Source organism: Anarhichas minor, unplaced genomic scaffold (genome assembly GCF_050575085.1).
Source record: "Anarhichas minor isolate MPS153535 unplaced genomic scaffold, ASM5057508v1 ptg000017l, whole genome shotgun sequence".
Classification (NCBI taxonomy): domain Eukaryota; kingdom Metazoa; phylum Chordata; class Actinopteri; order Perciformes; family Anarhichadidae; genus Anarhichas; species Anarhichas minor.
In genome coordinates, this window is record NW_027466463.1 from 11,115,940 (window position 1) to 11,139,662 (window position 23,723).

The 23,723-nt window shown below is 43.6% G+C and overlaps 1 protein-coding gene across 2 annotated transcripts; it reads left to right on the plus strand.

Annotated features, from left to right (window-relative positions):
- The first annotated feature begins 154 nt into the window (after window positions 1-154).
- LOC142951775 (C-reactive protein-like) lies at window positions 155-5,472 on the plus strand. Of its 2 annotated transcripts, none has more exons than XM_076093572.1 (2): window positions 155-2,262; window positions 4,005-5,472. In XM_076093572.1, the coding sequence occupies exons 1-2, from the start codon at window positions 2,235-2,237 to the stop codon at window positions 4,634-4,636; spliced, it is 660 nt and encodes a 219-aa protein (XP_075949687.1). In that variant the 5' UTR covers window positions 155-2,234; the 3' UTR covers window positions 4,637-5,472. The 2 variants fall into 2 exon arrangements, with proteins under 2 accessions (XP_075949687.1, XP_075949685.1); XM_076093570.1 differs by lacking the exon at window positions 155-2,262 and adding an exon at window positions 3,825-3,909 and having other exon boundaries at window positions 4,026-5,472.
- The last annotated feature ends 18,251 nt before the right edge of the window (window positions 5,473-23,723 follow it).

Consider the following 23,723-nt stretch of genomic DNA (forward strand, 5'->3'; position numbering starts at 1 on the left):
GACTGTAGAGAACAGATCACCCCCTTGCCTGGAGATGTACTTTATACAAGCTGGAAAAAGCTACACTATGGACTACCGAACGAGAGCCATGTATCTCACTCTGCCTCTTCCTCCCCACATTTTATCTTTGCTGTAAAACTCCCCGCTCCTACCTTCTAAGGCTCGGTGTCCATGGCCTGCTGCTCCCTTTAAAACCCTCTTCATTCTGCTCTGACTATACTTTCTCTCTCCCTTCCTCTTCCTTTCTTTTATGCTGTACCAAGTCTCTCAAGCCTGACTCCCTTCTTTTAAATAAGGGGCCACGTTCTCAGGTCTGTCTTGCTCCCTCCCTACTCCGCCTCCCTTCCGCTGAGTGCCACAATCCTTGGATAGCGTCAGCATTGCACTCCAGTATTTTACAGAAACCACCAATATTAAAGAAAGACATCTTACACACGGTGGTAGAACACATAAATACACTGTCCTTTTTATTTGGCATTTACTCCAGTATTTCTTGGTAACTTTTTCATTAAACGTTGAAGCGTTAGCCCACTTCATAATCACGTTAGCTGAAGTGGTAACTAAAATGCCAAAAAAAAAGACTTCTCGGGAGAGACTAGTTTGTGTGCAGGTTTTACATAATGAAGTCCCGCCTCCACCTCCAGGTGGCGCTCCAAACATACCCACCCCATGTCACCATACTGTAATATTTTGAGAAAAGATTTTTTCTTTCTTTGCATATCAATCACACCCCCAATACAGACAATTTAAATAAGTTGAATGTATGCATAATACTCTTAGATTTAGACTTGACCTTCGGTAATTCATAAATGTTTTTTTTTTTTCATAATAATACCAGGTTTTCATGAAAAGCGGCCTTGAACTGGATGCAGAAAAATCAATAGAAATGACCGCTGAATAGAGAAAAAAAAGGTTTTCACATAGCTGGATATTAATTGAAAAATGTTTGAATATTGGTAGCTGACGTGAGTTGTTCAGGTTGATGCTAGAAACCTGCTTTTGGAGAATGGTCTGTGCTGTCTGTGTTGTTCATAGAAACAAAAAAAAAAATGTGCTTGGACGTTGTGTTTGGCTCGTGCTGTTTGCCATGAATGATAGCGGACGCTCACATCAAGCATGACGTGAATTGTTTTTCTTTTCCTATGCAAAGGCAAGAGGATGGTAACCATTGCTCTCCCCCTTTTTTGCTGTTCATTTTGTGCACCTCCCCCCCCCCCCCCCCCCCCCCCTTATAAAGTCACAGGTTGCAGGTTGCACCACCTTATGTAAACCAATCATCGGTGTGAGACTCAGTTTAAGTCGTGTCTTGTTGCAGGGATTTGAGGTTCGCTGGCATCACTGTACCGACCTCCTCCTGTGTTAGAAATGCTGGAAGAGTTTATGACCATTATATTCTATCGCATCCATACCTCAGTCCAAATTCTTTTGGACGCTGGTTCACTGGCATTCTCTGTAGAACACATTTTCGTTTCAGCATTAGTTTACAGGTTTTCCAGCCAAATGCGTGTCTGTGGTGAGTTAGGCCTGTCGGTGGTTCAATGTCTGTGTGCAGGCAGTGTAAATAATTTGCTCGTGTATCAGATTTTATTTCTTGACAAAATAGGGTTTTTTTTCTTTCTTTTTTTTTTTCTTGATAAATCCTAGAGCTTGAGAATCTGTATTAAATGTAGATATGTTGATAACATAAATGCCTGGTTCAGTTTTCATTTGTCCCCATTAAACCGTGAACTTTGAGTTTGTTTGTTGTTGTTTTTGTGACGCCGTTAAATAGATACCAAGTATGATGACGTCCGTACTGTACTGCTCATAAGCAACCCATCAATAGCAATCAAATGGTTTCCAACACGTGTTATGTTATAATATATGTATATATTCATAATATTGCAGCTTTAAAGCGAAATAACTGCTTTGCAGTACAATCCGTGACATGAGCTTTTCAATAAATGCTCATTTGTTGAAGCTAATGTTTGTTTTTTTGATTCTGTAGTTTGTTGCATACAAACCGAGTCAGTTCTTCGTGTTTGTTTCCTGCCATATTGCACAAGTTTCAAATGATTGCAATCCAGACGGCGCCTGTCTCTAGCACCTCTTTAAGTTGCTACATGTTTTCTTAAAAACACATTCTGATCCTTTATTTAGCGAATGCAAAGTCCTTGAGCTCAGCAGTTGCCTCCTGGTCTGCTGTATGGAGGGTGACTAATCCTCCTTTTAGTCTCTGCAGAGGACAAACCTCAATGATGTGTTTTTATTGTTTGCTCTCTCTCCACAAGCACACAGTGGGCTTGGGCTGCTGCCCCACCTGTGGAGACTGGCCAAGCAGGGAGGGACCTCAAATCTGTTGAGGGTTGACCACTGTCTCCACGGCAGGTTGGGGACAGGGACCTGTTTCCTTGGGTTTGACGACCAGATTTGTTTCAAGAGACGAGCGGCAGGTGGATTGAAGATGTCTGTGTGGATTGGTAGATGAGGGGAATCTCTGACCATCTTTGAAGCATCCTTTGAGTAAGTGAGACTCGTCAGATGTGTGGAGGCGGTTATGTTGGATAGGAAAGGAAGCCAGGGGAATGGTGTTGAGCACAGTGACAGTTCTGATTTGCATTGTTGTGTTGAGCATCCACGTGGTGCGTATAGGGTGACCACGACCAGGGGTGCTGAGGTTATCAGATCTTCATGAAAGCAGACTTGAGACCTGTGTCAGAGCTTGACTGGCTGATCAGGTTTATTATCGGCTGATATGCAGATATTCCAGTATTAATGTAGATGTCAACGAATAAGTAACTACTGTCACCATTACAAAAATAAGTTTATCTTGGTCACAATTCTGTATTTGTATATTTGTATTTATGTTAAAAAATATCAGCTTTTAAAGTAGATATCAACATGATTAGTATTGACATTAAAAACTCACTACCAGTCGGGTTGCATAGCATAAAGCCGTGACATCCTTGAAATAAATGCATGAAAACCTTTTGGTTAAAAAAAATGTACATGTCATGACAAGTGACACTTTCAACAAACTCTTTCCCTGAGATATGCAAATATTTAAAGCATGTTCATGACATAATGCGGATCTGCCTATTTAAAGGGCCAGTATTGACAGTTAGTCTCATTGTCCCCTCTGCCCGTTAACGTTTTAATGACTACGTCTTTCCTTCAGTAGAAAGAAACTGCTTTTTTAAACGTTATTTTGCAATTAGCATGAACGCAATTTAATTTATGTTAACTTCTATTGGCAATCATCTAAAAGCACTGACTCATAACATTTAAAAAAAATGATTTGCATGGTTACCACTAGCAGTAAGTGAATTTGTGATTTGGGTGAACTGACCCTTTTAAGATTCCCACACAACAACAACAATCTCTGCCACAGCTCTGACATCTGCTATGAAAGATTGTTCTCCCTGATTTGAGCGCTGTGAGTCTGCCATGTGATATGGACACACACAGACACACACACACACACACACACAGACACAGACACACACACACACACACACATAGCTGAAATGGTGTGTGTTTGCATCAGTCACATGTAAAAGGACTGTGTCACTCAGCCCTCACACACCAGGCCTATTGTCAGAGCATCGTTGAAGAGCTGACGTCTTGTGGCTTGTGCTAGGAGGGAAGAGGACTGGGCACGGGACATTATCAAGTGGGACTGAGTTAGCAACACAGAGGAGCAACAAACAACATCAAAATGGTAAGAAACGCTGTTTCTTCTTGTAACGTTTCTTTACATAATTTGGTCTCTGGTGGGACTTGTCTGTTCAGAGATGGTTAGGACTTCATTTTTGGATATTCTCAGAGGATGATGGATGTCTTGTATGTGTTTGAAGAGTGTCAACACTGTGAGGTTTGCTGTGGGAGTACTCTTTGGATGGTCTCTGACACTCTCCTCAGCCACCCAAGGTATGAATTCAACAGAATGTCATGAGAAATGTACCTTCAGAAGTATACCACCATATGTTGTTCGGACACTGAGGTATGGTGTCTCAACTCTATCTTCTCTTTTTGTGTTGCCCCAGTGGGTCTGAGCGACAAAGTCCTGGTGTTCCCTTATGAGACTGACTTCAGCTTCGTGGCCCTGATCCCGCAGAAGGAGATGGGACTAAGGGCCTTCACTCTCTGCATGCGTGTGGCCACTGAGCTGCCGGAAGAACGTCAGATCATCCTGTTCGCCTACCGCACAGCCGACTATGACGAGCTCAACGTGTGGCGCGAGCAGGACGGACGCATCTCCTTTTATATGAGCGGCGACGGCACCTTCTACCACCTGCCGCCGCTCACCACGTTCCGCACCAGCCTCTGCCTGACCTGGGAGTCCCGCACGGGCCTGGCTGCTTTCTGGGTGGAAGGGAAACGCAGCACCTACCAGGTTTACAAACCTGGGCACACCATCCGTCCAAAAGGCACCGTCCTCCTGGGGCAGGACCCAGACAAACACCTGGGGGGTTTGGAGGCCGTGCAGAGCTTTGTAGGGGAGATGACTGATCTGAATATGTGGGACTTTGTGCTCTCCAGGAGCATGATCCAGGCCTGGCACTACGGGCACAAGGTCCCCAAGGGCAACATCTTTGACTGGGGCACCATGGAGTATGAGCTGAACGGGAACGTGATGGTGGTGGATGACGACTGACTGAGCGTGGAGTCGAATGCTGAGAGGGAGGAGGCGTTAGACATCTGTGTTGGACTGATACTGATATGTGCATTTCTTACTTAGATTCAGTCTAAAGCCAATACTTTGTGGGACACCGAAGTCAGTTGTTTTTACGTCATTAACCTTTTGCTAAACAGTAACTCAGTTTAGGATCAACGCGCTGTTCCTATGTTTGCATTTTAAAAGTTGTACCAGTCTTTGTATCTCAAAGCTTCATCCTTTGATAGAACCAATCGGTAAATATGACAAAAAGTTCACGTGCCAGATGTATCCATAGGGTGGCACTCTGTACTAGTTCACATCAAACAGAAACTCTGTGTCAAGTGAAGCATTATCACGCATCGGCTACTACGATATGGCATAGATATGAACTGAGGTTATTAACAAGGCCACCAAAAACTGATGGAAATAAGTATTCAAGAACACATTTCACCAGCCTATAATGATATGTATGTTAAACTGCAATGCGTTTAGAAAATTACAGGTAAAGATTGATTTAAAAAAAGCTATTTTTTGTTAGAATTGAACATACTGTAACAAAAACAAGCATATTTCCAAAAACCTGCCATAATACATGCAATTAAAATATTTGTTTGTTTGATGCTATTCATGATGAAGGGGATAGAAAAACAGTAAACTGTGAGTTGCATTATTGCTGTGGACTTAATGATTTAACTGCACTCAGAGACAAATAGCAATTATCATGTTTAATTTCCATCGCCATAATGTTGCCTTTGGTTAGAGTACTCACTCATGAATGTTCCATGTTTCAACTGATGTAAGATCGCTTTGGGGTCTGAAATAAAATCTTTCCATATGCATAACTAATAATGTTTGTAATTAGAGAGAATACTCGTCTTTGAACTTTTGCTGTTTCCTTTTCTTAATCATCTTTTTTTTTGGACACATTTTAAAGGAATAATAACTTGTGTACATAATTCCAACTGGGGAGTTGTTATTAAATGTATTTTATTTTTTATTTCACTCATTCGGCTGAAGGAGGAAGAGACACTAAGCTTCCACAAAGATAGAGAATTAGCCACTTGTCCATCAATACATTTTTAATGAGTATGCACAAATTGATTTTGTAGTGCTTGTGCTCAATTGACAAAATGTCCTTTTTTTTCAGAAGACCATTTTTGAACTCTCGAAGGAAAGACGAGCCATCACTTAAAGCTTTTGCACCCCTTCCATATGGGCCTTTGTCTCTTATGTTTTCAGTGCTCCTCAGACAGAATAGGATTGTAACATGTTACTTGCAGAAATCCAGTCATATGGAGCTGCTTCACTAACAATCCCCTCAGAATAAGCTCAAGGTCAGATCTTCTCCATCCAAGTGTAACACAGTAACCCTAAGTTCCAGTGTGCTGTCTCTGTTCGTCTCCATGGCTCTGTGCACTCATCCTCCCTGCCTGCACCACCACCGTGACCTCCTTGCAGAGACGAGGGAGAAGTTTCCAGCGCGCAGCTCATGCAGGCTCCCTTGAGGGTGGGAAAGAGCTGCGTTCCGAGTGTGTGTGTGTGTGTTTATTCCAACCAAATCACCCGTCGGCTCTCTCGCAGCAGTTAAATAAGTAGAAGGCAGGGCCAATGAGTTCTGACTGCGGGTCAGCAGCCAAATGTTCCACCTTCTTGGATGTTGCAATGCATCAATCGCAGTGCCCACTCACTGTGTGGTAACACCTTTGTGGACCATCTGCCTAAGCCTGGCTTCTCCGCCCTCTGGTACACACACACATACACACACACACACACACACGTCTGTTATTTCCTTCTTTTTGCATCTTTGCCCAAGAGGGGTACTAATTCTTCATACACACACATGTTAAAATAAAAATAAAAAATCCCACTTAAAAAGGTTTAACTTCATTGAGTGCTTTTAGTGTTTTAGTATTTTCAATTTTAAAACATCTCAAGAAGGTTCTACTCAAAATATGCAAAATACATTCATAGATTATTTCTAAACATTGCTCTTGCAAATAAAATTGTGTTTTTTTTCTTTTCTTGTATCAACACAGCCTTTTCATTCCATGCAGACATTCATATTTTGGGGCCACACACGCCACTGTTTCCATTACAAAGGAGGACTTTAAGTGTGTAACAGAAGGACAAAATTAGTGGCGATGCGTCTTCACAGAGTGGATAATTATTCCCTCTGTGTCATTCTATTGCATGTATTATCCAACTAAGCAAACAGTTGCAGGGCTGCTTGTCCTGCTTGCGGACAGTGTGTGCCTGTGAGATCTGCATATTGGCCCATGGTGGTTAAAGCTGTCTGAGGCAAGGCGGTGCCACTGACTGTATGTATGTCCATGCCTGTGGAGCTGGTGAACATGTTTTCCACGCGAGAGGAGATAGACGGCAAGAGGGAGCCCCGCGTGAGCCGGCAAGGGGAGACAGAAGGAGGGCCGTTCTGGATTCCTTCGAGCAACTCCAAATAGATTTCCAGGCAAAACATATTTGCATACGCAAGACAGTGCTACGAGCTATCTGAGTGAGCTGTGGCATGTGTGCACTGAACAGATGGATAATTTTTTTAGAGCTTTCTTGCAGAAATTTCAGCCCATTAAATTGAGATCTTGGGCATTATTCAGCCTGCTTTTGTTCACAAAGCGCGCAAAGAATCATCAAGATGAAGTTGCTCTTGTTTATCAGATTTAGTGATTGGTAGATGATCATAGATGAATCAAAAACATGAAAGAACATCAGGTTTTAAACATCAACCTCTGTGAATCCATGCATTAACAAAGCCAAGACGTGCACAAAGAGCCGTGCAATTAAGACTGTGTCCTTTTATCCCCAAGCTGATTTAAAAAAACAATTCTGCAAACACTTATATTACAACAGAAACTACACTGAACTGCAAGAAAAGCAGAAATTCGCCAATAAAAGTGAAACTGTCAAAAGGATTAGTTTGCTGGCTGTTGTGTGCTGTCTCATGATCATCTTTGATTGAACTAATAGTTAAAAAAGCTCCTCAGCGTCTCCTGATTTAAAAAATTAGCTGCAGCTTGTTTATTTTTCAGAATAGAAAATAATTTTGGGAAAATTGAGCATTGAAAAGGATGTGATTCAAAAATCTTGAGAGATGACCTTCTATTCTTTTCTCTCGAATGTGTCCCAAATGCCGATTGGAGGGTGACGCTACGACCTGAAAGTCAGGTTACCTCTTCACTCCACTGTTCTCTCTCTCTCAGAGGTTGTAATCTGCCAGTATGGCCGCTCGTCCTCTCCCTCTGGGCTGTATGAAAAATTCACCAGGCCTTCCCATTAGAGTCAGTCTGAATCAGTGAGCAGGCGTTACAATGGCCACGCACACGACACATTTTTTTTATCACTCGACGCTTAGCAACGCAAATAGTATGTTTACGAAAAAAACACTAAATCACAGCGGCGTCCAATTGTTTTTTTTTGCTGCAGGTCAGGTCAAGCACATACTGTATGTACTGTACAGATGCACACAGACAAGCATCGGCAGCATCTGAGTTGTTAAACAGACTATATACCCTTTCCAGTGCAGGCTTTTCACGCTGATGGTGAGAGGCCTGACCTTTACTGTGGGGGAGTGTGAGAGCAATTGGCTCTTTTCAGTGCAATACCTCCAGACAGGACGGCTAACGCTGTCAGTATGAGCGTCCTGACAGCACTTCCAGGGAAGGTGTTGTTTGGACTACTGTTTCCCCCACAATAAGTATTTCCCCCTGCCTAAACCTGAACCAACCCTTATAAACATGGGGAGAAACGCTTTTCTACGAGGGAACAGCCTTCCACATAACACCAGCCAAAAAAAGATCAAATAAACGTTTGTGGATTTAAATAACCTCCCTATAATATACCACATTGACCTTGATTATTCTCCTACTCTTTACTTCAACTGTTAATTTGATCAAAAATACACGAAAAGACACCATTTACACAATATATAAAAAGTCACCTTGTTTTGGCCATTTTTACTGTTTACTGTTTACTGGGAGTTTTACCTAAAAAACCATCGAAATAATAATAAACACAATGAATATTGATCAATAATCACAAATGACTGAAGAACTCCATTATATAGGCCTAAATGCAGATACATGGAGAATGGCCCCCACAGTGGTTTATAAGGTATTTACAGATTCGTCTAGCAAGCTGAATATAATTGATGTATATATGGCTTGTTGGTGAAAGTGCTTCGCTGGCTCCCTCAGGTGATCACGATCAATCAGAGCTCCCTCCCACCACTGCAGGTCAGTCAAACTTGACCAAGATGGCCGCCGACTGTTGCCCCGAGTTTTACAATAGAACCGTAAGTAACTCAAATCTGCCGTGTTCTTGGTGAGAATAACACATGCCTTGGTGAAATAGTTTGGCAAGAACATGCATTTGTATCGGTGTGACTGTGGAATGTGAAGGGTTAATAGCGCACACTGTGCGTGTCGAGTTACGGTGCGTTTAGGTGATTTAGAAAGCTCGGAATTGTCTAACCTCCAGCGATTCTGTTACACTGCCACGTGCCAGCATTCATTCAATAACCTTGCTGTCAGGAAGCCTGATAGTGAAACGCATCATCTGTTATTCTAACAGGAAGACAGTTGCCCTGCAATAACTAACACCTTTGTGAAGGATAATGGTTTATGTTCAGGTTTTATTGAGACTGTGACTAAGAATAGTTGATTCAACTTCAACTGTGCTCATAATTTGCTGCGTTAACTTTATGGCTCAAGCGATTAGTCAAATAGATTGATTACTCTTTCAACAGAAAATGAAAGGGGTCTGTCACAAATGTTGCATTCAAAGTCAGTTACTCCTCATGGAAAGTACTAAACAAAACACTTCTATAATGTCTCTGTGGTTCTGGAAGAGGTTTGTCAAGTCTAAAATGACTTTAGTGATATCACTTAAATATCTGGGCTTGGATTTGGTCACTTCATATTTTAACAAAAGAAAGATAGCGGTCAAATGCCAAAAGTACGAATGTTTATGATGATAAATATATGCACAGACAGCCACTCGATGGCATAAAGAGCCGCTGCATTTTCTCTGCATTCGTTTGGGAAGTCTTAGATTCTTCACTTCCTGACTTAAATCTTTCGTCTGAAACCACTCATGTCTCCTGTGAGTCCCATTAAAATGTATGAAAGTGCACTACAAACACCCTGGAGTGTGCCTTTCATTTTGTTTCATTTTAATTTAGGTAATTATTTAATTGATAATCGTAATACAAATATGTCTTATTTCTTTCTTTTTGACAGACAAAATAAGTCATTTATAGATGTCCCTTTGGGCTCTGGGAACTTAAAATAAAAAATACAAATATATCATTAGCTGAATTATAAAGGAAATAGTTCTTGTTATTTTGTCCTTTCCCTGCTGGAACATCTTATTTTGGATGTGATGTAGTATGATGTCGATTTGATTAATTTATGAAAAAGTGACACTGCATGTTATATTCATCAGACAGCAACACAATAGTGGCTTGGCATATTAACTGACAACAGGGAAGCACTTCAATCAAAAGTACACTAAAAACATGTCCTGTAAGCAGTATACAGTGTCACATAAAACACTACAGAACAAATGTCCAGCTAAAATTCCAAACTCTTCACATTAATGCCAATCCATGTTGGTGCTCTCCTGTCTCCCCCACCCCGAAGGACCGTGGCATGAGATAGCAGAAGAGAGCGAGAGGCGCTGTGGTTGAATGCATCGTGGCTTTTAGCAGTGAATTCCCCTCCGTTGCCTCTGGGCTGGCCTCTCCTGCGAACATATGAACCGTGCCACAGCGTGTGGCGCTGGGAGACGGTCCGGGGCCTCTTGATTAAATATTACAGCCCTCTAAATGGATGGAGATTAGCCTCTGTGGGAATGTTGAGGCTTAATTTACCCCCCGGCCAGATGCGTGTGTGTATGTGTGTGTGTGTATGAGAAAGTGTGTGTAGATATGAAAGGGGAAGCAGGGAGGTTGTTGTACATGTGCCCCAGTGTAAGTAGAATGCATGTTTTCGGGAGTGGGTCAGTGGAGGATGTACTGCGGTTTCATGGGGAGAATGTATACTGCAGCAGCTCAGAGGTGTGAGCAGGTTAACAGGATCAATCCTGTTCAGCCATGCAAAAACTGCATTGTACTGTATTTATTATATGTCTTTCTATTTTAATGTTCACTTTGAGTGTTTAAATGTGAATAGGATAATTGAGTCTATTGTGCTGTGAGTATCAAACTGATAGTAAATACTTGGTCTTTATGTTAAAGACAAGAGGAAAGAAGGCAAAGCAGCTGATTGGATTCATGAAGCATGAATACCTCGCGTTGCAGACTTGGATCATTCAAACTTGCACTTATATCCTGTATTATACTTGCATTTAGTACTCATGTTCCTCAATGTTTGTGTATGTTATGCATGTCATTTACTGACTGTAAAATGTTTGCACAGATGAATAAATATGTGAATAACGGTCAACAAGTAAATCAAATAATTATAATTAAAAATCAAACAAACTAAAAATATTTGTTATAAGATATAAATTGAAAAGTGTTTATAGAGTATACATCGTGACATATTCACTGTCTCCAACAATGTCAATATAGCGTGTATAATCCCAATCACAATGTGAATTTGTACATGTTAATAGATTGTAAAATAATTCGATATTCTTCAGCTGTATTTCCCTTTTACAGGTCAGAGTTGTTCAGGCGACCTGCAGTCTCCCTCAACCGCAGACTCAATGAAACATCCACATCCGTTCTTTTTGACCGTAGGTGTTAGCCATAGTACAATTATTACTGGAGAAATGATTTAATTCACACGCGTATGCAATACATGTCTGTCATCTTAATTTCCGGCTGTTTTCCGTGTTCTGTTACGCCATCTCGACATTGACTCTGAATTATTGATTGGTTGGTTTTGTAGTTCACCGCGTTTAAAATGCTTTTAAGGATGTGAGTGCATGTTTTGAGGTCTTTGCATGAAAACCCTAAACTTTATTATTTATAAACACACGTAACGTAACATTTATGGAAAAGTGTGGGGGGGGGGGGGTTGTCTATTTAATCACCCGCTCTTTTCTTTCAGCTTTATTAAGCGTGTTCTTATGTTGGCGGATGTCTGATAAACATACGTTTTTCTAGGTCTTCTTCTTCTGCAGAAGGATGCATCAGATGTATCACTGCGAGGCCTTAATTCTCTGTTAATTTTCCTCTCGTATTGGACAAACGCATCCATCAAACACGCATCGCATATGTGTATAGCATCCGCAGACAATGACTGTTCAGCATAAACACACCACATGTGTGCACACACACACAGAAACACAGCAAAACACCATCTCCCACATGCACAAACACACACACACACAAGCACTCTGCGCCACTGGGCAGGGACTAGCCTGAAAGATTGAAAGCAATTAAAACTATCATCTGCAGTGGCTCTGGGCAGGCCTGTGGCTGCGAGGGGGGAGCTGCCACTGTGCATCAGCCTCTCTGTCTCAGCAACGCGCAGCGACATGAGAGGGAGAGTCGCAGCCCTCTCTCCAAAACGCACAGGCACCGCCACGGCTCCCCTTGTAACGTACACACATGTATGCTCACGCAGGGCTTTGTCATACAACTGCCATAACATCTAATCCTGCTGCTGATCTTTCACCTGCTCCTGTGTTTTCAGCCTCTTCTCCCGAGAGCTGAACACACGATGAGGCTCAGAGCTGAAGCATCCCAACACAGCGGCCTGACTCTCGGCGAAGTTCAACAACTCCATGTGCAGTGAGTGAGTGAGCGAGCTGAACTGTCGCGTGGGCAATCGGGCAATATTGTCGGGATTTAGTGCAGGTGCGCTGCGTGTGGCTTCATAATGGCCTGGCCGGAAGCGTGGGTAAGCAATGTGTCTCCAGAGGTGAGGTAACACAAACAGTGACGAGAGAAAAAGTTACGATGCAATGATGAGAAAAGATTGAGCAAGATCCCTTCGGTGCCCGGGATAAATTCTTGTTTTTTTTTGTCATGTGCATGTCTTACACAAAAAGTCTGCAGAGCCTTGGGTACATGTGCTTGCCAACAGAGGAAATAGTTATTGTTCCAGTAAATACTTTCGTGGTTTGGGATGCTTCATTGGCGCACACACACACACACCTGCACACAGGGCTCATCAGTCTGATCTCATTAAGTGAAGTGCTGTAACTCCAAGCTGTTTGGGCCAAACTTGGAGCAGTTTACCTGCGTTCAGATCCTTGGGAATGGTGGCAGTCTTGCTCTGTCTGGACTGGCCCTTAACAAGTCTCCTCAGGACAACCACGCCACCATTATCAACTACTGTTACTGTTTCTCTCTCTCTCTCTCCTTCCTCTCCTCTCCGATCAGCTCTCCACCTGTCACTCTCACTTAGCGTCGACATTAGCACCGGTGGTTTCCTCATCCTGGTTCTCTTCACCCCTCCCCGCCACCATCTCCCCTTGGTGCGTTTGAATACATATCTCCGATATTCAGCCCCTACTTAATTTGACAGGCCCCTGTTTTGTCAGTCTGACAGGCCCATAGCAAGACACTAATAGGCCACAGAGACCACCAGCAAAGGCACCAGCCAGGGAGGCCCCTGCGGTGCCAGTCCCCATCACCCTCCACGTCTCTCGGGGCGATACAGGCAGCAGAGAGGGGGTCATGGGTGGGCTGGTCAGGCAGCAGTGCTGTCACACCAGGCCACAGCAGACTGGACCAGGCCTCGGTGTTGACACCCGTCACTGTAACCCCCCCCCCCCCCCCCCCCCCACCTACCACCACCACCACCACTCAGCATACACACACACACACCAAGAGGGTAAAAAGAGCAGCCAGTGGGGGTATCGAGGGATCTAATGACTGCGCCTGCCACTCTCAGCCATGACTGCAGTTGTCATAGAGATGGCTGCTGAGGGAGGGAATTAACGCCGCGCTGTTTGTTAGATGATGGACCCGTGGTGGAGCAGCTGGGACGGAGGAGTCTTATCTGTGTCTGTGTTTCCCTTTAGGCCGCCTGTCTGACCGATTGTGACCTGCTAAACTCTATCATAGTTAATTGGTGGCCGGTGGTGGTGGAAGGAGGTACCCCAAATTTGGAGACAGTGCCCATTGTTCTTCTTTTGTTTGCTTCCCAGACAGGTGAGGGAGGAGTCCAAAACAGACACTGATTCTAGCAGCACCGATGGCGATGTCTGTCTGTCTGTTGCTCCATCACTTTAAGTCCAGTCTGAATTATCTTAACAACTATTGGATAGATTGGCATCAAAATCTGTACACACATTCATGGTGGCTAGTGAATGAATCCTACCGACTATGCAGATCCCCTGGCTTTTCTTCTATTGCTGCCACGAGGTTGACCTTTTTAGTTTTATTGAAGAACAGTATATGACCGCCTAACTTTTCCTTTAATGCCACCACAATGATGACATTTTTGGTTTGGAAGGGAAATGTCTTGACAACTATTGGATGTATTGCTGTCATCGTTGGTTTTACTGTATGTTCCTGCAGAGCGGCTAGTGTAGCTGTGGACCTTTTTAGTCTTATTAAATCGGAGCATATGAATGAGGCTTTCTGTTCTTTTCTGGACTCTCATCCCGATTTTTAGACTCTTTATTATCATTGTACTGCTGTCAGTTGGTAGTTTCTGCAGAGGGAAGTTGTGTTTTCTGAGCACATCACAATATTTAGCCACAAATATAAGATCAATGGAAACCATTCTGCAGAAATGCTGTATGAATTGAATGAAAATGAATTTAAACCATTACCAACACATCCATGACAACTGGGCAAACTCCATCTGCTGACGAAGACGGACAGATATTAAATTCACTTTGTGGTGAGATTGTTTTTTTCGACTACTGTCAGAACTCATTCAGTTCTCATTAATTGGCATAATTCAATACATATCAGATCAATATGATAAATGACATTTTAAATGTCCATTTTGAAGAGTATTTATTATTTTAGACTTCCTCGGAGTTGCTGTCGATTGCAGTGTCAAAAATATTAAAGAGAACTGTCTTAAATGATCAGTCGGGGAAGGTCATTCTGCACTCTTCTTGTATTTGATTTTGAGGCGCTCTGGTAGAGAGAGAGCAAGAGATCCAGAGGACATCAGGACTGGGATGAGAGCCAGAGACAGGGGGACGGCTGGGGGACTCCCAGGGTCTTTCGTGTAGTGAATTATTAAGGTTTACTAATACTTCATAAATCTCCTCTTTGTCCTGTCCATTACCGGCCTGTCACATCCTCTTGCCACTCTTGCACTGACTCACTTGCTTCATCTAAATGACAGAAGTTAAACTGTGTTCCAGAGGAGATGGGGGAGGGGGGGGTGGGTGGGTGAGTTGAGGGGGCAACAGCACTCTGCAAGTAGGCCCCAGGGCTGGAGGGCTTGGTGAGGGTACACGTCAGTTCAGATTGTGTGTGTGTGTGTGTGTGTGTGTGTGTGTGTGTGTGTGTGTGTGTGCGTGTGCGCGTGCGTGCGTGCGTGCGTGCTGCTGCGGCGGCTCCGGCTTGTGTTTCTGTGTTGTCTTGTTGAAGTTTCCAGATTGAAGTACAAATATGCGCTTAAAGACAGTGAGTGAGTGACTGAATCAAAAGAGGAAGTCAGTGTGTAATTTCTCAGATCCACGCTTCCTCATTAACTCCCCATGCATCCTACACCACCAGCTCGCTCCCTGTCTCCCCCTCCTCCCAAAACAGCGAACCTTGCCTCAGTGCGTGCCTGGCGGACTCACTCCGCGGTCTCGACAGCCGAGCTGGTCGTTGCCCCGAGCGCTGAGGAGCTGTCGCCTCTTGTTAGTGTCGCTGTGGCGACCCAGAGTCCTGCCTGCTCCTTGATTAGAGAGTGAGGTGGATGGAGTGTGTGTGTGTGTTTAGTAGAGGAGGAGTGGGTGCCACTCAACCCCCCCCCCCCCTCCTGCCCGCAGAGCTGCTTTTAAAGATCAGTGATTTGGTCAATTGGCCTGGCAACTCCAATCCCACGGAAGGTCACTGATGACTCAATGGACCAGTCAGTGAGGCAGGCTGTCATGTCATTGTGCGTGTGTCCATGTTTGTGTGTGTGTTTACCAGTTACCAAGCCCCCAACAAAATCAATGAGGACAAAATCTATAAAGACGTGATCAAAATTCCACAAGATCTTCCAGGCTTGTTCTAATTCAAAATCACTTCCGAAGCACTGATCACGTGACCTCATGGACGCTACATAGACATAAGACGTTTGACTGCATGTGCACAGAAAACAAAGACATCCATAGCATGCTTGTGGTGCTTGTACTCGTACTTGTACTTTCTTTTCCTTAGTTTTTTGTTCTGTGCGTTTGGCTTTAACTGTTTAAATGTATTATTTCCCATCATGATTGGAACGATGCTATGCATTGGTAGTCAGAACAGGACGTGAGATAGAAGAAGTGCAGTTCTGTTAAACAGAACAAAGCTTTTTTTTAAATCTCATCTTGTAACCTTAAACTGTGATGGATGGGGGCTGACCTTGTGAAAAACTTTGGACTGCCAACTGTCTGCCTGTCTGCTGCTGGATGGCTAGGTCAGTGAGTCGCTAGACCCCGAGGGAGCCATAAATACTGTGTGTGATTTCACTTCCTATATGCCCTGCCCTGGGCACAGCTGTCCATCTCTGGACATTTTCTCTGCCCAAAGGGAGGACTGACTGGCTCTGCGGACCTTGTACACAAGCTGTCCATCTGTTTCGGACTTTCTTTCATTCACCCCTTTGGAAAACATCATTTTGGATTTTAAAAGTACTGACCATTGAGTCATTGAAGTTTAGTATAAACTCAGCAGTAGGCTTATTTATGAAGCAACAAAGGCCTGATGCATGATACGTCAGATTTCCCACGAGAGCTTCGTTTAGTTCAAGAGTTTTAGTCATGTCATGGCGTGGCACTAGGGATGGCAATGCTGGTCTGTTGATTGGTCCGTCGGACCACTACTTTGGTCAAAAATATCCATGGTCCCCAGAGGATGGATCCTTATGATTTTGATGATCCCCCCTACTTTTCATTTTCAGTAAAACAAAATTAACTCTTAATGAATTGACACAACATTCTGCACAGTCATTCATTAGTCCCAGATGATCTATCCTAATAGAGAAGCAAAGTTCCTTCTCTTCCAGTGGCCCACCATGGGACCTTATTACGGAAAACAATAGTTCGGTAGTCAACCGAGAGAGACAAATATTTTTTTTTTAGCCCATTTGAATTGGGCCATGAATTACACATATGTTGTTTGTCAATTTAAAAGATAATTTTACAAGTCAAGAAAGTCATATAAGACCAACTATCTGGTTGGGTAACAGGGGCCAGATAGAATACCATATCTGTGTAGAATAAGACCAGATGTGGGTAGAATAAGATCAGTGAGGTGATCATAATGAATTTTCATAACTGATATATTGTAGGCTTATGTGCTTTTTTTTTTTTGCTTCTAGGAAATAATACAGCAAATCTAGCATGCACAACAATGCAGACGTGTACTGACGGTCACTGAAATATGTTTGTTTTTGCTGCAATATGTATGCGGTTGAGCTACATGCCTGGACTATAAGTACAGAGTCACTAGCAAGGCTGTATACGCTGAGTCTTGGTTAGTATGAAAATGCTAGTGCTAATAAGACGCTTGAGTTTCGGTACTGATATTTACATAACATAACATATACCAACTTTTTTTATACTTACTTACACTTAGGTTGGTACCAAAACGCAAACCCTATTGTCAGTTAATGAAAAGGCGAACTCTGGACTCCTGCATTAAAGACAGACTTGCTGCACAACCATCCACCACCCCGACCTCCACATCCCTACTTTTTGCCTTGATACATGAAGGGCACGCTACTTGACGCATTAATATTGAATGTACTGTACATGCGGGGCAGATCTGTCCAGTATGGATTTAATACATAGGACAATGTGCCGTTTTGATTTTCAAAACCATTTTCCAAAAATGAGGCCCGACAAGTCTTTCTTAGTAAAAAATGCAAAAATACATTAAAAACAAAATGGATGCGACTCCAAAATAGAAGACACTTCACAAATACACAATAAATCACACGTTCGCCGTCACCATCCGCTGTGTATCACAGCCCCAAATTAGTGGATGTGAGAGGAGAGAATCGGCAAGCGGCAGTGAGAATATGCGAGAACGACAGCCAGTGAGAGGGAAACAAGACTTCCCTCTAGCTATGGCTTCCTGACTTGTTTATTTGCTAACTGGGTGGGGGTGGGGGGGTTGGAGAGAGGCTGAACATATGGTTTGCTAAAACATGGACTTGTAGTTTGGAGGCCGAGGCACCCTAAGGGATGGAGCTGACGGGCTTTGGTCCCTGTCTCCCTCAATTCCTCCCGCTTGGACAGCCAGAGCCGAACAGCCGTCCTCCAGGAGTAAGCAGCCTCTCGCTCTCCCTCTCTCTCCCTGCTGCTGCCCACACCCCCACACCCATCCTCAGTCAAACCCAGAGAAGTGAAGAGGGGGAGGTGAGGGGCCACTGGCTTTGGGGTGTACATGGGGGGGGGCCCTGGCTGCAGCTGGGAAACTGACTGACACCATCATCTTGTCCCTGGTCCCCAGAGTGTGAGCCCTGTTGCTGAGGGAATAAAAGCCCCGGTCCCGGCAAGAAGACATGCTGGTGCTGTGGTCCCAACACATATGGACATTTGCTGTGCATTAGCGTTCAGATTTTGGACACGTTTTTTGGGTAACGGATACTCTCTTCTCTGGGAATTTGTCAGAACTGAGGATACTGAGTTCAGGAGATATGGTTTTAGGAGTGGAGTAGGTTGTCAATGACCTACCAGCTACTGCAGCTATCTTATACAGATCACTGCACTGAGATAGACAGTTAACACACACACACTCAGACACACACCCTTAAGGTCTATGTGTTTACGGACACACTCACTCACTGGGATCAAGGCGCTAATGTACACACATGGTCTCACACATCCTGCATTGATGAACAAACATATGCACACACTCGCATAAACTCCCTGTGGGTCAGTGACTTAATATGCACATACTTACACACACACACACACACTGGTTCGGTTGTTGATAGACTTACACATGCACACACCCTGAAGGTCAGTGCCGTGATGGACAGCACTCCTGATGCGCTCTGACAGACTCTGCTGCTTCCTTTCATTTCCACTTGCTTTTCCCCCATCAGGTGACACCCACAGGTGCCTTGGCGAGAGAGACCCCGCCTCCTGCGGGTGCGTTTGGGGGCAGCTGGTGAAAACGGGAGGGCGGAGAAAGAGACGATGAGCGAAAAAGCGGGCGGCTGAGGCACCAGCTGCTTCCTGTCAGTGACCCACAGCGTGGTGTGAACTCCACCTCTCCTCACACTCACAGATATATGTCTATATATGAATGACAGTGAATGTTAAGCATCAGCTGGCTCTCATTCCAAATAAATAGTAACAAGCAGCTCTCACCTACTGATTCTGCTGCAAAGTCACATCCTTATCTGCTGTTAGACTCAGAGAAGGTCGTAGATATCTGCAGAGAAAAATCGTAGCGAGTCATACGTCCAGTCATGACTGAACCGTGACATCTGCCCTTTTCAGATATCAGCCCGGCTTACATTGACGGCTGTGTTTTCACCTTGGAAAATAGCCAGTGTTCATCCAGCCCTCTTATGTATAATTGTGTGTGTTCGTTTAAGTGTGAAGCTGAAAATGTCTCATTGTGTGCTCCTAGGGCTGTTCCCTGACATACTGTTGGGGCAGTTCACCTCTGAAAAGGACACATGTCTGTTTTGTCAGGATGTTTGGATGTTCAAAGCGCATCTGATAGCTTAGAAGACATCAATGACCTTTTAATAAAAGGAATAGTTTTGGGAATGATGCTTATTCACTTTCTTGCCAAGAGTAAATGAAAAGGTCCGTACCAATCCCATATCTGTCTGTTAAATATGATCAGCATTCTGTTAGCTTAGCACAAAGACTGAAAACAGTTGGATACAGCTGGCCTGGTTCTGTCCAGAGGTGACAAATCCATCTACCAGCACCTCCAAAAGCTCACTAATTTACATGTGTTATGTGCGGCAGCAGTGAATTGCCAGGCAACCAGCTGAGACTGTGATGCAAGATGTCAACTTCTGAGCATGATTGGTGCTGGTTGATGGGTTTGTTTTACCACAGCATAGAGCCAGGCTAGCTGTTTCCCCAATTCCAGTCTGTATGCTATAAGCTAAGCTAGCCGACTGCAGCATCACCTTTATATTATAGGAGAAACATGAGAGTGGCATCAATCTTCTCATCTAATAGTATTTTACAAAATCTTGAGCTACTTCTTAACAAAAGTTGGGTACTGCTTCATGAAAACCTTACAATGTCAGGTGCAGAAATGTCATATGTATGGTGAAGAAAACGGAAACATCAGTCCAATCACAGCGAAGTAGTTGGTTTAGCTGCATTTTGCACACTACAGCCATCTGATCCTTTTTTCAAAAGTCCATTTATCATTCAAGTTCCAGAGGCCAATCAGCTTGAGAGGCTGTAAGCCTCTGTTGGTGAGGTTCTGTCCTGCTGAAGTGTCCTTGAGCAAAACACTTGCTCCGGGACTGCTGAAGTGCCTCGTGAAAAACAAGCTCAATTATACGTCGAGCAGCTGCAGTGTATTTATATATTATTGCAAAAATGATGTAAGACAGCTCTTAGTGAGTTAAAGAATAATATTCTGATTATAATGATAATTTTAAGGCGTAAAACACACTCGGTGCTGAAGAAAACCAGAGGAAGTCACCAAGGGCGTGAGGTTGTTTTGTCACCGTGGCTTGGAATGGCTTTTGGAGTTGTTCTCCTTTGAAAACGGGGGGAAGGAGGGGGGAGAAGGGAGGGGGTTGGTGAATAATTGATAGTGGCTGAGAGCGATATGAGTTTAGTTAATGTGCCCAGCAGCACAGACTAAGAGAGGAGCTGTTAGCTATTCCACCTCAGGCCTAAAACTCAGGCAGTGGAAAGACTCACCCTGGGTTAGGGGTCGCTGTTTAGCTACTCATCCATCTTCCTATCTCTGTATCTTTTCATTACTTCATACAGTCCATTTTGTCAGATGGTGGGTGCACGTAGATTGTATCTTAATTTGCATGGGTCTGTTTGTGTGTCTGTGTGTGTGTGTTCGGAGGCATCTGCACAGCTGGATCTCCCTGCTAGCGGTGTTGTTGCAGCCCTCAGGTTCCTTTCTCTGAGTGGTAATAGAGTGCTCCTGTCAGCCTCCCCAGATGCCGCTCCATAAGGACCCTCAACTCTCTTAACTCGCCAGGAGACTTCTGTGTTCGCACTGCAACTCTCAGCTTCTTCACATTCCTACTTTTCCTGCTGAATATAAAACGCTGAAGTTTGCATTTGGACTTTTTGGAAATAGTTTTTTGCACTTGGGGTATAAAAACAAGTAAAAACAAAAAGCCAGACAACATTAATCAATTGTCACAAACATTTTGTTTAACTTATCGTTCATGTCTGGGCCCCAGGGGGCCTGACTCGCCGACAGAGCTGCAGTGCCCCCCCCCCATAGAGTCAGGAGCTTGTGGTGTGTGATCCCGTGCTCTACACTGTAAACACAAACAGGGCCGACTTAGAGGGAGAGCAAATTGTTCTAAATTTAAGTCTCTCTCTTGTTGACAGTCGCTTCACTCCCCTGTGGTTTCCCTTCTAATATAGAGCCGGAAGTTCTATTTACAACCACGCAAAGCAAGCAGGCAAAAAAAAAAAGGTGTCTGTCAATCATTCTCCACCACTCCCCCTTTCTTTCAGTACTCTGGACAGTGCCGCCGTGACATAAGCACCCCTACAAACTACAAACAGCACTGTCCATGGTCCTGGCGCAACAGCCGCGTCGTGTATCGACCAATAATTTTGTTGTTTTTGCTATTTTCCTATAAATCCATAAAGCTTCAACTGACCAACTTAAGACCACTTAAGTCCCCTTGTGGTGCCGGGCTCGATGTGCTTATAATTGTATAAACAGTGGCCTGATCAATACACTCACTTGCGAGCGCCTCCTTTTATGTTAACATTGAGGCCTGCTTATGGAAATCAATGTGAAGCTCGACAAAAAACATAATATGTTTGAATGTGAGATTAGTATTCGTAAAACAACAGCATGTCAAAATGAACGCATGTCTCTTAACTGTGTGTGTGTGTGTTGAGGTCTGGATGTAATATATAGGTCTAATCTTAACTTTTTACAGACTTATCCGTGTCTACCGAATGAGATGTACTTTACAGTCCAGTATGTCCTTGATGGTGTCTTTATTATAAGCAATACACTACTACTTTTATTCACAATCATTCACTTGATTAATGGAGATGATGCCCTTCAAACCCCTCAATCATAAAGAATTTTCCTGCAGTTCTCTTACATTTTATTCAGCTTGACTTCTTTGTATATGGAAACTTTTAGACCTTTACTATACAATTTTAAATTAATTTGTAAGAGCTTGAAGAAATCCTTGCAGGGCCGTCCTTCAATCAGAGGATCGGCGGTTCGATCCCCGGCCCCGGCTCTGCTAGTCGCATGTTGATGTGTCCTTGAGCAAGACACTTAACCCCAAAATTGCTCCCGTAGCTGCGCCTAAGTCGCTTTGGATAAAAGCGTCTGCTAAATGACTGTAATGTATGCAGGCTAAAACATTTAACACCTCCGAAAACCAACAATATTTCCACAAAATGTAAAAGAAGCTAAAGGAGTAAGTCCTCACTTAACACGCTTACACTTAACAGGAGAAACTGACATTGTCTCTGTAGTTGGAGAAATAAAATAACTGACACCATCTCCCATGTGCCCGCGCGGAGGATCTTGCTTCTCTCTCGCTCTCTACTTTCTCCTCCATGTGATAGTTCGCTCCTGTCGTTCCTCCTGATTTACCAGACATCCTCTTTCCCCTGTTGTCACATTTGGTACAGATGGTTAGGCTCTATGGAGTGGCCTGTCAGTCTCCATTTGGCCGCCTCGGTGTGACAGCGGGTCTGATGGCTCGTGAAGGGCCCCCGACTTTCCCAGCACACGGACGCTGACATTTCTCAAAGGGGCTTGCATGCGCGCTTCCCACCCAGCCAGAGGAGAGAAATGAAGAACCTGGAGTTGACCCAAGATAGAAGGAGAGATTGAGAGGTTGGGGTTCAATTTAGAAAACGCGTTAGAGAAAAGAAAGAGGAAGGGCGTAGGAGATGAGGAGTAATGGGAGACAAAGGGATGCAAAATCAGGGCAGGTAAAGTGGTAGAGCACAAAAAAAGAAGACACACATGTCAGTCATCGGTTGTAGATGTGATCTTATAGCTGATGTCAGTAACCCATCCAGTGCCCTGTACCACTGCGCTAATCATTTCCTTCTGAGGGACGCTGCTCCAAATGCCTGACAGCCCTCAACTCCCAGCTGCCTGCATGTTGTTGGTGATGCACGGGAATTGAAATAGAAAAAAAACACACACTCATAATTACTGCGCTAGACAGTCATAGAAGAGACATGCAGGCACAAGAGCAGATACACACACCTTTACCTTTCAAACACACAGATGAGCACAAACACAGATGCCGACGTGTGATCAGAGGAATTCACAGTTCTATCTGGTGCGCCATTATTTTAATGCATTGCAAATTACAAAGACGGATGTAGTGAGTAAAAATGGACGGGGGAATTTGGGGAGAATAGTCTGTATATGCTTAACGGTGTATTTCAGTGCAGCAGAAGCAAGAGATGCTCTCTGATTTAAAAAGAAATAACATATACTGAGTACATTTTGTCTTGCAACATTTGGAGAACTAATTCAAACAGTGCCAGTTATGAGTATTTGTTTTTTCCATCTTTGCTGTAAATCCTGTTATGAGCATTTTCTGATACTGATGTAATTTTCATTATGGAATAATTTCCTGTGCAAGTTGATTGAAAACAAGAAATTATTAATAAGAAATTGGTTTTCAAGATTTTGTTTTAACAAACTGGTTTTAGTAGATGATGATGTGATGTCAGGTGTTGACATATTGATTCACATTTAAGAGCTTACCTCTTATCTCTGCTGTTTCCTGTATAATCTTTAAAATGAACGCTATACAACAATGAGTGATCTCTGTTCTTC

Excerpts from the sequence above, each read along its gene's own strand:
- LOC142951775 (XM_076093570.1), top strand. The coding sequence starts at position 3,825 with ATGTGTTTGAAGAGTGTCAACACTGTGAGGTTTGCTGTGGGAGTACTC. Across the intron at positions 3,910-4,025 it reads ACTCTCCTCAGCCACCCAAG|TGGGTCTGAGCGACAAAGTC; the intron begins GTATGAATTCAA and ends GTGTTGCCCCAG.